The sequence below is a fragment of the Hyla sarda genome, chromosome 6, assembly GCF_029499605.1.
Source record: "Hyla sarda isolate aHylSar1 chromosome 6, aHylSar1.hap1, whole genome shotgun sequence".
In the NCBI taxonomy this organism is placed as follows: Eukaryota; Metazoa; Chordata; class Amphibia; order Anura; family Hylidae; genus Hyla; species Hyla sarda.
In genome coordinates this window covers 272,903,475-272,918,775 of record NC_079194.1, presented here as the reverse complement: position 1 = coordinate 272,918,775, position 15,301 = coordinate 272,903,475, and the positions used below count along the sequence as shown (strand labels likewise).

The following is a 15,301-nucleotide window of genomic DNA, read 5'->3' as shown; positions in this document are numbered from 1 at the left end:
ATATATATATAAACCCACACACACATTAGGAGGGAAAAAAGTGTTTTCATTTTAAAGGTCATGCTATTGCTATGCATTTTATCCATAGATTAGTGACCCTAAAAATTCTAACTCGTTTTGTATAACATACAGCTCTGCACTCTGCAAGTTACATCCCATTATTAGGCTGGGTTCACACTACGTTTTCTCCCATACGGGAGCGCACACGGCAGGGGGGAGCTAAAACCTCGCGCTCCCGTATGTCACCGTATGCGCTCCCGTATGTCATTCATTTCAATGAGCCGACCGGAGTGAAACGTTCGGTCCGGTCGGCTCATTTTTGCGCCGTATGCGCTTTTACAACCGGACCTAAAACCGTGGTTGACCACAGTTTAAGGTCCGGTTGTAAAAGCGCATACGGCGCAAAAATGAGCCCACCGGACCGAACGTTTCACTCCGGCCGGCTCATTGAAATTAATGACATACGGGAGCGCATACGGTGACATACGGGAGCGCAAGGTTTTAGCTCCCCCCTGCCGTATGCGCTCCCGTATGGGAGAAAACGTAGTGTGAACCCAGCCTTAGTTGTGAATGCAGTTGCATTAGGCACGTGATCAGAAATATTTCTTCTTTATCCAACAAACAAAATAGTTGACCACTTTTGCTACAACAACTCAACATCTGTATCTAGTGGCAGATAAACACGTGTTTGTGTAAGTAAAGAAAGCTCTATGGCAACATCTAATATGGTTTAAGGTGATATAAAAAAATTTTTAATCACATAACTGAAATTTTTAGCTTTTTCTTTATAACCTTTAGTCTCCAGTTGAGATTCATAAGCAGCTGGTACAGTACCAATGGGGGTGGCTTTTTGTTCCTCAGCAATAATAGGAATGCATAAAGAATTGTCCAAAATGGAGAAAAATAGACAACATGAGAATAAAACAAGATGTGACCCTCAGCTCCACAGGTGACTTGGTAAATAAATGGGTCGCAGCTGTAAAGAGGAAACAAATGATACTGATGCTGGATCCATCATGTCTCCTGTCAAACAAGAGTACATTATATTAATCCAAGATCTTCACTGTTTCTTCCTCATCCTCACTTTTGTCTTCACTTTCAGATTCCTCTTCACTGTCTTCATAGTAGACACGGTTAGTGTTGACAAACAGGTCACTGTCATCTTCTGTGTCGTCGTCGTCGTCAGTCCCAGACTTATCATCTTTGGAATTCTGTGATTCTGCTTCTTTCTTGCTAAAATATAAAAATTGGCAAAAAAGAAAACATTATTTAACTCAATACGTCACTGTTAGGTGTCCATCCCAGTGCAGGTGGACTGGCTCTTTGTTTCCCTTTAACATTTTAAGGACGTAGGCGATGACGAGCTGACCTCGCGTCATAGCGGGGTGGTCCCGGCTGCTATCGATGACCGGGACCAGTGGCTAATAACTGACATCACTGATCGCGGTGATGCCAGGCATTAATCCATTAGACGCCACGATAAAAGTTAAATAAAATTTTAACAAAAAAGCATTCCTGGCAGCTCAGTGGAGCTGATCGGGACCACAGCGGTGAAACCGCGGTGTCCCGATCAGCTTAGAGGATGGCGAAAGGGCCCTTACCTGCCTCCTTGCCATCCGATCTCCTCCTCAATGCTCCAGCCAGGCTTTGCAGGCTGGAGCAATCGAGCACAGATAACACTGATCAATGCTATGCTATGGCATAGCATTGGACAGTGTATGCAATCAAATGATTGCATGCAATATTCCCCTATGGGAACTAAAAAAAAAAAAGGTGTGTAAAAAAAAAAAATTAAAAAAAGCTAATAAATGTGAATTAACCCCTTTCAAAAAATATGTTAACATAATAAAAATAAACATGTGGTATCGCTGCGTGCGTACATGTCCGAACTATAAAAATATAATGTTAATTAAACCGCACAATTAATGGCAAACACGTAAAAAAAATTCAAAAGTCCAAAATTGTGTATTTTTGTATACCCTGAAAAAAAATTTAAAATAAATAAATAAAAAAAAAAAAAAAAGGTATAAAAAGTGATCAAAAAGTCCCATAAAAAAAAAAAAATAGTACCGATAAAAACTAAAGACCACAGCGCAAAAAAATGACAAAAAAGTTATAGGGGGTCAGAAGATGACAACTTTAAGCATACAAATTCTGGTGCATGTACTTATAATTTTTTTAAAGTGGGAAAGTAAAATAAAACCTACATAAATTCGTTAACTGTATGGACCTACAGAATAAATATAAGGCGTCATTTTTACCGAAAAGTTCACTCCGTAAAAACGGAAGTCGCTAAAAATTACAAAAAAAAATTTTTCTTCAATTTTGTCCAACAAATAATTTTTTTGGGGGGTTTCGCCGTAGATTTTGTGGTAAAATGACTGATATCATTACAAAGTCTAATTAGTAGCGCATAAAACAAGCTCTCATAGGTCTGTAGGTGGAAAGCTGAAAGTTATGACTTTTAGGTGGTGAGGAGGGAAAAAAAAAAAAAAAACAGTAGTGCAAAAACGGAACAACCCTGGAGTCCTTAAAAGGGGTTCTCCACTGCCCTGCCTTCCGGAGCTCCGCTCGCAGCGTCCGGAAGTTTATTACTCCGAACGCTGTGTACGGGCTTCCGTGTTCGAGGCCGCCCCCTCGTGACGTCACGCTCGCCCGCCCCCTCAACGAAAGTCTATGGGAAGGGGGCGTGATAGCAGTCACGCCCCCTTCCCATAGACTTTCGTTGAGGGGGCGGGCATGACGTCACGAGGGGGCGGCCTCGAACACGGAAGCCCGCACAAAGCGTTCGGAGTAATAAACTGCGAGCGGAGCTCCGGAAGGTAGGGCAGTGGAGAACCCCTTTAAGGGGTTAAAGTCAAAAGGAATTAAGCAAAACCTGTAAAATAGCCTGCTCTGGTATTTTCGGCTTTCAAACACCATTGATTATGGCAAGCAGGCCAGGGATCCTCTATCTCTACATAGTTGTGGGTCCTGTGAATATGCCATAAATGTCTCAGATGTAAACACCTGTTTAGAAAGGGACACAAAAGGATAGTTATCTACCACCATCAGAATGATCCCAAAGAAAAATCCCTCAGATTGTGAATTCTGGTAATGTGCAATTGTTTCGGGAGAAAATTTAATTCTGAGCCATGGGACTGGCACAGTCAAAACTACTGTCAGGGTGGGTGGGGGTAATTGGTGGCAGGTGAGTACATGTTTTTTTTTTTTACTGTTTTGCTGCCAACCTCGGCATTTCTAAATATAAGTTTTCCTCACGACAATCCCTTTAACGGTGGTTGGGTGGACCTACAAGTACTTGACATATCAGGTAGCAATTGTTTTACATTTAAAGCAGCAACAAAAACAAAAAACAATTGAAAGGACATTTCTTACTGCACCTCTGGTCACTATGGTATGAAATCACAGCTACAAAATCATGCCGCAAGGTAAGAAGGGAAAATAGTGTCACTAAGGACTTCATATGACTGGGCCACAGTACCAGGTACAGCTGCGTGTATGACCTAGTCCAGTGTTGCTCAAATAGGGTGTCTCCAGCTGTTACAAAACTACAACCCCGAGCATGCTGCAAGTAGTAGTCTTGCAACAGCTGGAGGCACCCTGTTTGGGAAGCTCTGACCTGGGTAATGGGCTGTAGCACTCCAAAGACCATGATGGCCCCTTCATTCTGCCGATTGTAGAGGTACTAGGGGTCAGGCCCACTTTTGGCCAAACCTTTAAGTGTTTATTTATAGATATTTTTTGTTGCCTCTTTATAATATACACACTAAAATATATAACAAAAAAAAATTTGAAACTAATGAAACAATTCGTACCTCTCTTTTTCCTTAGCAGGGCTTTCTGTATCTTCTTTATTGAAAGCTGATGGCCTTGATGATAATAAAGAAAATGCTCAGTTGTTAGACTTAGTTGTTAAAGGGGTACTCCGGTGAAAACCTTTTTTCTTTTAAATCAACTGGAGGCAGAAAGTTAAACATATTTGTAAATTACTTCTATTAAAAAAATCTTAATCCTTCCGGTACTTATTAGTTGCTGAATGCTACAGAGGAAATGCCTTTCTTTTTGGAACACAGATGACATCACAAACACAGTGCTCTCTGCTGACATCTCTGTCCATTTTAGCAACCATGCATAGCAGATGTATGCTAAGGGCAGCATGGTGGCTCAGTGGTTAGCACTGCTGCCTTGCAGTGCTGGGGACTTGGGTTCAAATCCTACTAAGGACAACAATAAATAAAGCATTATTATTATTATAATAACGTCAGCAGAGAGAACTGTGGTCGTGATGTCATCAGAGAGCATTCCAAAAAGAAAAATTTCCTCTGTAGTATTCAGCAGCTAATAAGTACAGGACGGATTAAGATTTTTTAATAGAAGTAATTTACAAATATGTTTAACTTTCTGCCACCAGTTGATTTAAAAGAAAAAAGGTTTTCACCGGAGTACTCCTTTAAAGGCGTACTCCACTGGCCAGGATTCAGAACATTTAGTTCCAAACACTGTGCACGCGCTGCATGGGTCGGCCATGCCCCCTCGTGACATCACGCCCCCTTAATGCAAGTCTACGGAAGGGGGCATGGCGACCGTCATGCCCCCTTCCATAGACTTGCATTGAGGGGGCGTGGTGTGACGGCATTATGGGGCGTGGCCGACCCTCGCAGCGCATGCACATCGTTCGGAACTAAATGTTCCGAATGCTGGTGAGTGGAGTACCCCTTTAACCTACAATAACACACCTATGGTTTTTTATTTCATATCTTGGCCATAGACATACATCAATAAATGGCACATCATCACAGATTAAAAAAGGAATACAGATAGTATGGTTAAAAATATGTATCAGTGGAAAAGAACATTTTTGATTTAAAACTAATAAAAATAATACAGTAAGGCTGCAGTATTGGTACTGCACACACATTAAAAAGAAAAAAAATTGCAATACTGGTTACAAGGAAACCAAGTCTCAAGCAGCAATAGCAACTAAGAATTAAATCATAGGGATATGCTATTAATTTGAATAATGGGATTACCCCATTAAGGTAAATGTGGAGAAAATATGAGAAAATAACAGTCCATGCAGTTCTCAAGAAACATCTTACCACAAGCCTTCTTTCTGCAATAGGCGTTGATGGTCCTTATATAAGATAAAAGCGATCTCTGCCTTCACCTTTTCTCCTTCAGCAATAGGATCAACAATAACAAAATCACCTAAAGAGGAAGAAAATTCAGTGTAAGAACATAAGGAATTGAAAGGTAAATGGCCACCACTGATCTGACTTAAAGGGGTATTCCAGGCAAAAACTTTTTTTATATATATATCAACTGGCTCCGGAAAGTTAAACAGATTTGTAAATTACTTCTATTAAAAAATCTTAATCCTTCCAATAGTTATTAGCTTCTGAAGTTGAGTTGCTGTTTTCTGTCTAACTGCTCTCTGATGACTCGCGTCCCGGAAGCTGTCCAGCTCCTATGGGGATATTCTCCCATCATGCACAGCTCCTGGGACGTGACATCATCATTGAGCAGTTAGACAGAAAACTTCAGAAGCAAATAACTATTGGAAGGATTACAATTTTTTAATAGAAGTAATTTACAAATCTGTTTAACTTTCCGGAGCCAGTTGATATATATAAAAAAAAAGTTTTTGCCTGGAATACCCCTTTAAGATCTGGACAAACTCTCTTACCTTCCCTGCTCCCGCACTGATGCCGGAACTCCACATGGAACTCCACTGCCCTGCACTTTCAGGTTTGGTGATGTGACACCACACCCCAGCTCATCTAATGTCCAGTCTCATTTGCTGACTGGCTGAGCAGGCATGTCACATCTTGCTCCCCTAACCCAAAAGAGTTGGACAGCGGGGAGCGAATCTGAGTTATACCAGCAGCAGCGCAGAAGCATAGAAGATAGGAGACTTTTTTTTTTGTGTGTGTGTGTGTGTGTGTTTTTTTTTTTATTTTATTTTATAATTTTTTTATTTTATTTTTTTACTAACCTACTTCCTGGACAGATTTTAAGGGTAGGGTCATACGTATTTTACACTGTGCATCCAAAAATGACCTGACCCTATTGTGTGCCTCCTGCTGCATCTGTCAGCAGACACAGAAGGACCTGAGAATCACTGCGCACATGCGCATTGTAGTCCCTGACATCGCGGTCGCTACCCCTGCTCCCTGAGCTAGACCGAGAGCATCTGCGATGTCTGAATACACTGCGTATGCGCCCAGTGGCTCACAGATCCTTGTGTGTCTGCTTGTAGGGACAGATTGCTGCTACAAGCAGACAGGCACAGCAGAAGGCACACTATAGGGTCATTGGCGGATCCACAGTGTAAAATATGTAGCAGATCTGTGACCCTACACTGAAGAGAAGTTTTTTTTACTACACTACTCCTTTAGTTAGTGTAAACTCAAACTTGACAGTTACTCTATTACAGTGGGATTCAACCTGCGGACCTCCAGATGTTGCAAAACTACAACTCCCAACATGCCCGGACAGCCAATGGCTGTCCGGGCATGCTGGGAGTTGTAGTTTTGCAACATCTGGAGGTCCGCAGGTTGAAGACCACTGCTCTATTAGATGGCCCCATCTTGTAAATTGGCGCTAGTCTGCAGATCCATTTACAAAAATTGACCATCAAGCAGCAAGGGAAGCGTGCAGCTGAGCAAGGATTTTTGATGGGTCAAAACAACCCGATCAGCCAATGACTTAGCGTTTGCTTCTTTCTCAGCTGATCACTGACTGACCTTATTACTCAGGGCAATAACAGCCTGTTTGGCCAATAATCTTCCTGAATAATAGGGTCCTACAGGTTTTGATTATCTCCCTCACAGTTTGACAACATTGTTGTGTGTGTGTGTTGGGGGGGGTGTTTGTGGGGGGGGGGGGGGGGGGAGAAAGAATAAATGAAAAAGTATATCAGTGAGTAAAAATCCAATATAATACAATCGCATCTGGCCTAGCAGTATATCACTGCAAGAGTAACAGCAAGTGTGAGATTGCTCTACAGAAATGTTTACCTCTCTTGATCCAGATGTTCTTTCTGAATTTTGTTGGCATACTGGCTAAAAACCTCTCCCCTTCAGCTGTCTCGACCTCATGTAAATTATTACCAGGACTTCCTAAAATCTGAAAACAAGAAATGTAAAGAGAACATGTTAAATGTGACACATCTTGATGGCTGGCATATATATAGTACCAGGCTTCACATGACATTCCCAGATGGGAACATTACTAGATGCTGGTGCTTCTCTTCTTCCGTGACTTTTTAGTAGTTTCTACGGAATCGCACACAGTGTAAAAGATACAATGTCAGAATGCTATAGAACCGAAAAGAAAATAACCCACTTAAGGATGGACCATTTGTAAAAGAGAATAAATTTTATTTATGGAAAGTTCCAATAATACATAAAACAAACACAGCGTGGACAAACATACGTGGGAACTAGGGAGCAGGGGGAGACCAGAAATAAAGAAATAATCCGGGTGCACTGGCCTATGGCATGTAAGAACAAGTAAGTCACAGGGTAATCATATAGATGTATAAACATGAGATATGTACAAAGGCAGAAAGCGCCTCAATGAAAAGGGTAAATATTTATACAGGTCTCATATCAAGAGTACCAACATATAAAAATTGAACTGAAATGCCATAGGAAGTGAAAACCATGCTAACCGGACTAAAGAAAGAACCACATGCAATGATGGTACACAACAGTAAAACCCCCCCCAAACTCCCCAGTTACCCACCAAACCTCCGACGCGTTTCACCCAACGGGGCTTTATCCAGGATAAAGCCCCGTTGGGTGAAACGCGTCGGAGGTTTGGTGGGTAACTGGGGAGTTTGGGGGGGGTTTTACTGTTGTGTACCATCATTGCATGTGGTTCTTTCTTTAGTCCGGTTAGCATGTTTTTCACTTCCTATGGCATTTCAGTTCAATTTTTATATGTTGGTACTCTTGATATGAGACCTGTATAAATATTTACCCTTTTCATTGAGGCGCTTTCTGCCTTTGTACATATCTCATGTTTATACATCTATATGATTACCCTGTGACTTACTTGTTCTTACATGCCATAGGCCAGTGCACCCGGATTATTTCTTTATTTCTGGTCTCCCCCTGCTCCCTAGTTCCCACGTATGTTTGTCCACGCTGTGTTGGTTTTATGTATTATTGGAACTTTCCATAAATAAAATGTATTCTCTTTTACAAATGGTCCATCCTTAAGTGGGTTATTTTCTTTTCGGTTCTATAGTTAGTGTGTACACCACAGGACCTTAATTACCTAGCATAGGTATTTGAGCACATCCCCTTTCTTTTGTTTGGGTTGATTAATGTCAGAATGCTGTTCACTCCTACAAGGTAATGGGACAGGTTGAATAACCATAGGGGCTGAAAGGACCTGTGGTCAACTCCCAAAAGGAGATCTTACTGCCTTTTTTACAGTTTCTGGATATGCCCTCCTGTTCCTGAGATCAGGAATATCAGTTCACACCCATCAGACAATTAACTGAATTGTCAGACAAACTATAAACCCCCATAATGTTGGAATGGGAGGACAAGAAACTGTTAAAAGGAGGGTGATCAGGGCACTCTAGGCCATTTTACTCCTTAAAAGGAGTAAAGGACAGTTCCTGACATTAACAGAGGTGTCAGCAGAGAGCACTGTTCAGACAGAAAAGAAATTCAAAAAGAAAAAAAATTCCTCTGTATTATACAGCAGCTGATAAGTACCGGAAGGATTAAGATTGTTAAATAGAAGTAATGTTTAAACTTTTATCAACTTTCTGGCACCATTGATTAAAAAATATATATTTTCCACCGGAGTATCCCTTTAAGGACACAGCAAATTTTATACTTGCATTTTTGCTTTTTCCTCCTCACCTTCAAAAAAACTATTTTATATTTCCATCCACAAACCTTGTAATTTTGCAAGGTTTAATTTTCACTTTGTACACTTGAAAAATGACATGTTTTCTTCTGTGGGTCAATACGATTAAAGTAATATCCATGGTTACATGCTTTTCTATCATTGTACTGTATACGGGGCTGCATGAGGACAATTTTTTTGCACGGTGCGTGATCTGTAGTTTTTATTAGTAGCTTTTGTGTATATGTAACCTTTTAGTCACTTTTTATAAATTTTTGGGAATTAGATGTGACAAAAAAGCAGCAATTTTGGACAAGATTGCAGATACTGAACAGTGCTTTGCATAGGCATAGCACTGATCAGTATTATCGCCAATCTTCTTCTCAGGTCTGCTTGATGTCAGACCAGAAGAGAAGACCCTGGAATGACAGCCAGAGCAGGTGCAGGGGGACCTCTGGCTGTTATGTTGGATGATCGGATCCCCGTGGCCGTGGGCAATCCGATCATCCATTCAAATGCCCGAATTGCCGCAGATTCAGTGATCTGTATTGATCATGGCATCTATGGGGTTAAAGGCGGACATCAGCGCAATCGTTCATGTCCGCCATTACCGGCAGAACCTGCTGTGCATAATGCAAGCCCTGCTTCGATGCTCGCATAATGTAAAGGATGTAAATGTGTGTCCTGGTGCATTAAGTACCAGGACATACATTTACATCCTGTGTGTTAAGGGGTTAATTATGGTAAGAGATTTTTTTAAAAGACGTCTTATGAGGGAGATTTATCAAACTGTTTACACCGTTTGAGATGGTCTAAATTTGTCTCTCAGAAAGTTTCAGTCAGTTTAGGTGAGACTTTTATGCGACTTTTGAGGTTTTTTCTTCCCAACAAGAATAGTGGTCTATAATAGAGCACAAAATGCAGTCATCATTAATTTATCAACTGTGACTTTTCCTGAAAAGACCCCAAAAAATCGCATCGACACAAACTAAGCCGAAACCTCAGACCATATCGACCCAGGCGGTAATACAATCTAAATAGGTGACAGGAAGTTTGTGCACAAAATGTATGAAACAGTGTGCGACTTTTGATAATTTTGTCGCACGCTAGACCAAAACTCTGTAAATGTGTAAACTACTGCGGAGAATAGATTAGGATAAGTCTCCCCCTATCTGGAACAAGAAAATACTGCATGCAGGGTTTCTTTTGTCTCATTATTTACATGGAATCTGCAATGAAGAAACATAAAACTATTATGAACCCCCAATAGTGATAAGGTGCAATAAAAGGTGCATCCCTTTGTATAGTGCGCCCATTTCATTATTTCTTGTAAAATAGCTCTTATACACAGTGTAAAAGTCAAAGAGGCGTGGCCTATGGTCTGTTGTGCAGCAGGGCCTTAAAGGGGTACTCCGCTGCTCAGCGTTTGGAACAAACTATTCCGAACGCTGGAGCCGGCACCGGGAGCTCGTGATGTCACAGCCCCGCCCCTCATGACATCACACCCCGCCCCCTTAATGATAGTCTATGGGAAGGGGTGTGAAGACTGTCACGCCTTTCCTCTAGACTTGCATTGAGGGGGCGGGGCTATGATGTCAAGAGCTCCCGGCGCCGGCTCCAGCGTTCAGAACAGTTTGTTCCAAATGCTGAGCAGCAGGGTACCCCTTTAAAGCCTCTGTGCTGTAATTTCCCTCTTGGATGAGAGAAGACAAGACTCTCCTAAAAACGCCAAGCACTATTCAAAGCCTGCACACTCGCATTTCATTTGCACTGCTGCATCGCTACAGTGAGCGAGTGAGGTTTGTACGCATGGGCTGCAATGTAAAGGCTAAGGTGAGTGTGCAGGCTTTGAACAGGTCTTGGCAAATGAGCGATTAAGCAGGGAATTACAGCACAGAGGCATTGAGGCCCTAGGGCACATAGGACCCTAGGCCACGCCACTATGACACTCACGTGCTACATAAAAGTGTACCTATCGCTATCCCCCTCTAGCAGGCTGCAACTCTGGGACTGAAAGCAGGCCACATACCATAGAGGCCTTGGGTGGGATATTTCGTCCCATTTCCAGTGAGTGCAAGAGGCCTGTAGGGATTGTGGCCTGCCTTCAGTGCCGGAGTAGTAGCCTGCTACTGGGGGGGGATCATGCATAGAGGGGGTCTGCTGGATCAGACAAAGGGACATCAGACATAGTGACATTACTCTGCAGGTTCATGTTCTTTCTTTCTTAATACATCTACAGGTGGGACCAGGATGGATTATGATTCACTAGTTTACATGAAGTGGAGTTTCAGGTGTGTTTTTCTCCGTTTTTACGTGTAACTTGATGTCATGGTAATGTGAACTTAACCCCTTAAGGACGCAGGACGTAAATGTACGTCCTGGTGAGGTGGTACTTAACGCACCAGGACGTACATTTACGTCCTGTGCATAACCGCGGGCATCGGAGCGATGCTCGTTTCATGCGCGGCTGATCCCGGCTGCTGATCGCAGCCAGGGACCCGCCGGCAATGGCCGACGCCCGCGATCTCGCGGGCGTCCGCCATTAACCCCTCAGGTGCCGGGATCAATACAGATCCCGGCATCTGCGGCAGTGCGCGATTTAAATGAACGATCGGATCGCCCGCAGCGCTGCTGCGGGGATCCGATCATTCATAACGCCGCACGGAGGTCCCCTCACCTCCCTCCGTCCGGCTCCCAGCGTCTCCTGCTCTGGTCTGTGATCGAGCAGACCAGAGCAGAAGATGACCGATAATACTGATCTGTTCTATGTCCTATACATAGAACAGATCAGTATTAGCAATCATGGTATTGCTATGAATAGTCCCCTATGGGGACTATTCAAGTGTAAAAAAAAAAATGTAAAAAAATGTAAAATTAAAAAACAAAGAAAAATCCCCATCCCCAATAAAAAAGTAAAACGTCCGTTTTTTCCTATTTTACCCCCAAAAAGCGTAAAAAACATTTTTTTATAGACATATTTGGTATCGCCGCGTGCGTAAATATCCGAACTATTAAAATAAAATGTTAATGATCCCGTACGGTGAACGGCGTGAACGAAAAACAAAAAATAAAAGTCCAAAATTCCTACTTTAATACATTTTATTAAAAAAAATTTTTATAAAAAATGTATTAAAAGTTTTTTATATGCAAATGTGGTATAAAAAAAAAGTACAGATCATGGCGCAAAAAATGAGTCCCCATACCGCCGCTTATACGGAAAAATATAAAAGTTAGAGGTCATCAAAATAAAGGGATTATAAACATACTAATTTGGTTAAAAAGTTTGTGATTTTTTTAAGCGCAACAATAATATAAAAGTATATAATAATGGGTATCATTTTAATCGTATTGACCCTCAGAATAAAGAACACACGTCATTTTTACCATAAATTGTACGGCGTGAAAACGAAACCTTCCAAAATTAGCAAAATTGCGTTTTTTGTTTTAATTTCCCCACAAAAATAGTGTTTTTTGGTTGTGCCATACATTTTATGATATAATGAGTGATGTCATTACAAAGGACAACTGGTCGCGCAAAAAACAAGCCCTCATACTAGTCTGTGGATGAAAATATAAAAGAGTTATGATTTTTAGAAGGCGAGGAGGAAAAAATGAAAACGTAAAAATTAAATTGTCTGAGTCCTTAAGGCCAAAATGGGCTGAGTCCTTAAGGAGTTAAAGGGGTAATCCGGTTAAAAACAAAATTTTTTTTTTTTTTTTTTTTTTTTAATCTACTGGTGCCAGAAAGTTAAACAGATTTGTAAATTACTTCTATTAAAAAATCTTAATCCTTCCTGTACTTATTAGCTGCTGAATACTACAGAGGAAATTCTTTTCTTTTTGAAACACAGAGCTGTCTGCTGACATCACGACCACAGTGCTCTCTGCTGACATCTCTGTCCATTTTAGGAACTGTCCAGAACAGCATATGTTTGCTCTGGGGATTTTTCACCAGTATGGAAAGTGCTTAATACTAAGTTTTTATAAGTTAAAGTTAGCTAAAAAAAATTCATCAGTGCAAGTGATGTGTGTTACTATTACAGAATTAGAGGTCAACCACTATCTGTGCTCCAATTATCACCCCCACTTTCATGGGGAGCAAAAATGCTGTTAAAAGTAGTAAAGAATATATACACTGCCCCCAATCAGTATATCCTCTTAAAGGGGTACTCCCGTGGAAAACTGATTTGTAAATTACTTCTATAAAAAAAAAAAAAAAAAAAATAAAATCTTAATCCTTCAAGTACTTTTTAGGGACTTTATACTACAGAGGAAATGCTTTTCTTTTTTTTTATTTCTCTTCTGTCACGACCACAGTGCTCTCTGCTGTCCATAGCAGCATATGTTTGCTATGGGGATGTTCTCCTGCCCTGGACAGCGCCCGCTTTAAATCAATGATCTGCAGCGGCGTCGAGGGGGGACAAATAGCCGATAAGTTATCGGCTATCGGCCCTAACCTCCACCGATTATCGGCCCTAAAAAAACGATATCGGTCGATCCCTAATAGGGACTATTAAAGTGTATAAATAAAAGTATAAAAAAAAAAAAAAAAAAAAAGTTAAACATTTTTGGGGAAAAAAAAAATGAACAAACATAGTTGGAAGCGGAACAATAATAGAAAAGTATGTAACCACGGGTATCATTTTAATCGTATTGACCCACAGAATAAAGAACACACTTCATTTTTACCATAAATTGTACAGCGTGAAAACAAAACCTTCCAAAATGTGTTTAATTGCGGTTTTCTTTTCAATTCCCCCACACAAATAGTATTTTTTTGGGTTGGGCCATACATTTACATTACAAAAAGGACAACTGGTCATGCAAAAAACAAGCCCTCATACTAGTCTGTGGATGAAAATACAAGAGTTATGATTTTTAGAAGGAGAGGAGGAAAAAACGAAAACGTAAAAATTTTATTTTCCTTAAGGGGTTATCCAGGAATCGAAAAACCGAGCCAATTTCTTAAAAAACTGCTCCCTGTCTGTCTCCGGTTGGGTGTTGTTCTGCATCTCAGTTCCATTGAAGTAAATGGAGCTAAGTTGTAATACCACACCCAACCTGGACACAGACAGGGAACGTTTGTTGAAAGAAATTATCTCTGTTTTTTCGATTTCTAGATAACTCATCTAAGTTAAAGGGGTGTTCCAGGAAAAAGCTTTTTATATATCTATATCAACTGGCTCCAGAAAGTTAAACAGATTTGTAAATTACGTCTATTAATCCTTAATCCTTTCAATAATTATCAGCTGCTGAAGTTGAGTTGGTGTTGTTTTCTGTCTGGCAACAGTGCTCTCTGCTGACATCTCTGCTTGTCTCTGGAACTGCTCAGAGTAGAAGAGGATTTGCTTCTAAACTTGTCGGTTCCCAAGACACGTGTCATCAGAGAGCACTTAGACAGAAAAGAACAACTCAACTTCAGCAGCTCATAAGTACTGAAATGATTAAGATTTTTTTTTTTTATAGAAGTCATTTACAAATCTGTTTAACTTTCTGGAGCCAGTTGATATATATAAATAAATAAAAAAGTTTTTTCCTGGATAACCCCTTTAACTGTATCTGTTATATACGGAATGTGAACCTACATTTTAGGTCTTACAGCCCCTTACTTCACAACGACTTATAATAAAATGGCTTATGAACCGATAAGTCAGTGTTTCCTAACCAGGGTGCCTCTGGCTTTTGCAAAACTACAACTCCCAGCATGCCCGGACAGCCAAAGGCTGTCCGGGCATGCTGGGAGTTGTAGTTTTGCAACAGCCGAAGGCACCCTGGTTGGTAAACACTGCAATAAGTCCTGCGGATGGTTGTCACTCACTTTCACTATGCGCTGGTTCGCGGTGGGTTGGACATAATCCAGCAGAACCTCTTTCACCACATGTTTCCTCTTAGTGGTCTTTGACATTGTCCCCAGAGTCAGAAGTGACGTTACTCTGCGGGTTCACAGTTTTTCTTCTCCGTTCCTAATACATGGTACAGGAGACGACCTAAAAACATACAAGAGGGATATCCTGCATCATACAAAATTGACCAATAAGAATAAAGCCATCACAACATTGGGGAACATTACCCTGATGTGCATCTTTTTTGTCAAACTACAACTCCCAGCATTCCCTGAAAGCAGTAGGATTAGAGCCTTTAGGAAAGGTACAGCTGGAACATTCTTTATGTGGATCATAAACTAGATCACTGACACCCGGTGAGACATCCCCAATGTGGACAGACCCCAATGACACGTTACCACTAAACATCCCACATGGTTCTATAAGCATGGACTTCGTTACCTGCCACTTCCGGGGTACATTGGTAGTGCGCTGTTGGAGTACAAACATGGCTGCAAGGACACTTCCGGTTACGTCACGAGAGGGCGTTACCATTGCTCCGGACCCGGAAGTGGGGGGGCGTTCTACTGATACAATTCAGCCCC

The 15,301-nt window shown here is 41.2% G+C and overlaps 1 protein-coding gene across 3 annotated transcripts; it reads right to left on the bottom strand.

The window, feature by feature from the left end:
• Nucleotides 1-721: 721 nt before the first annotated feature.
• On the bottom strand, nucleotides 722-15,296 carry EIF1AD (eukaryotic translation initiation factor 1A domain containing). 3 transcript variants are annotated; one of them, XM_056527332.1, is made up of 7 exons: nucleotides 15,159-15,296; nucleotides 14,693-14,861; nucleotides 7,023-7,131; nucleotides 5,103-5,211; nucleotides 3,819-3,872; nucleotides 2,879-3,009; nucleotides 722-1,233 (listed from the first exon to the last, which is right to left on the bottom strand). In XM_056527332.1, the coding sequence occupies exons 2-7, from the start codon at nucleotides 14,777-14,779 to the stop codon at nucleotides 1,061-1,063; spliced, it is 663 nt and encodes a 220-aa protein (XP_056383307.1). In that variant the 5' UTR covers nucleotides 14,780-14,861; nucleotides 15,159-15,296; the 3' UTR covers nucleotides 722-1,060. The 3 variants fall into 3 exon arrangements, with proteins under 3 accessions (XP_056383307.1, XP_056383308.1, XP_056383309.1); XM_056527333.1 differs by lacking the exon at nucleotides 15,159-15,296 and adding an exon at nucleotides 14,945-15,150; XM_056527334.1 differs by lacking the exon at nucleotides 2,879-3,009.
• Nucleotides 15,297-15,301: the final 5 nt, after the last annotated feature.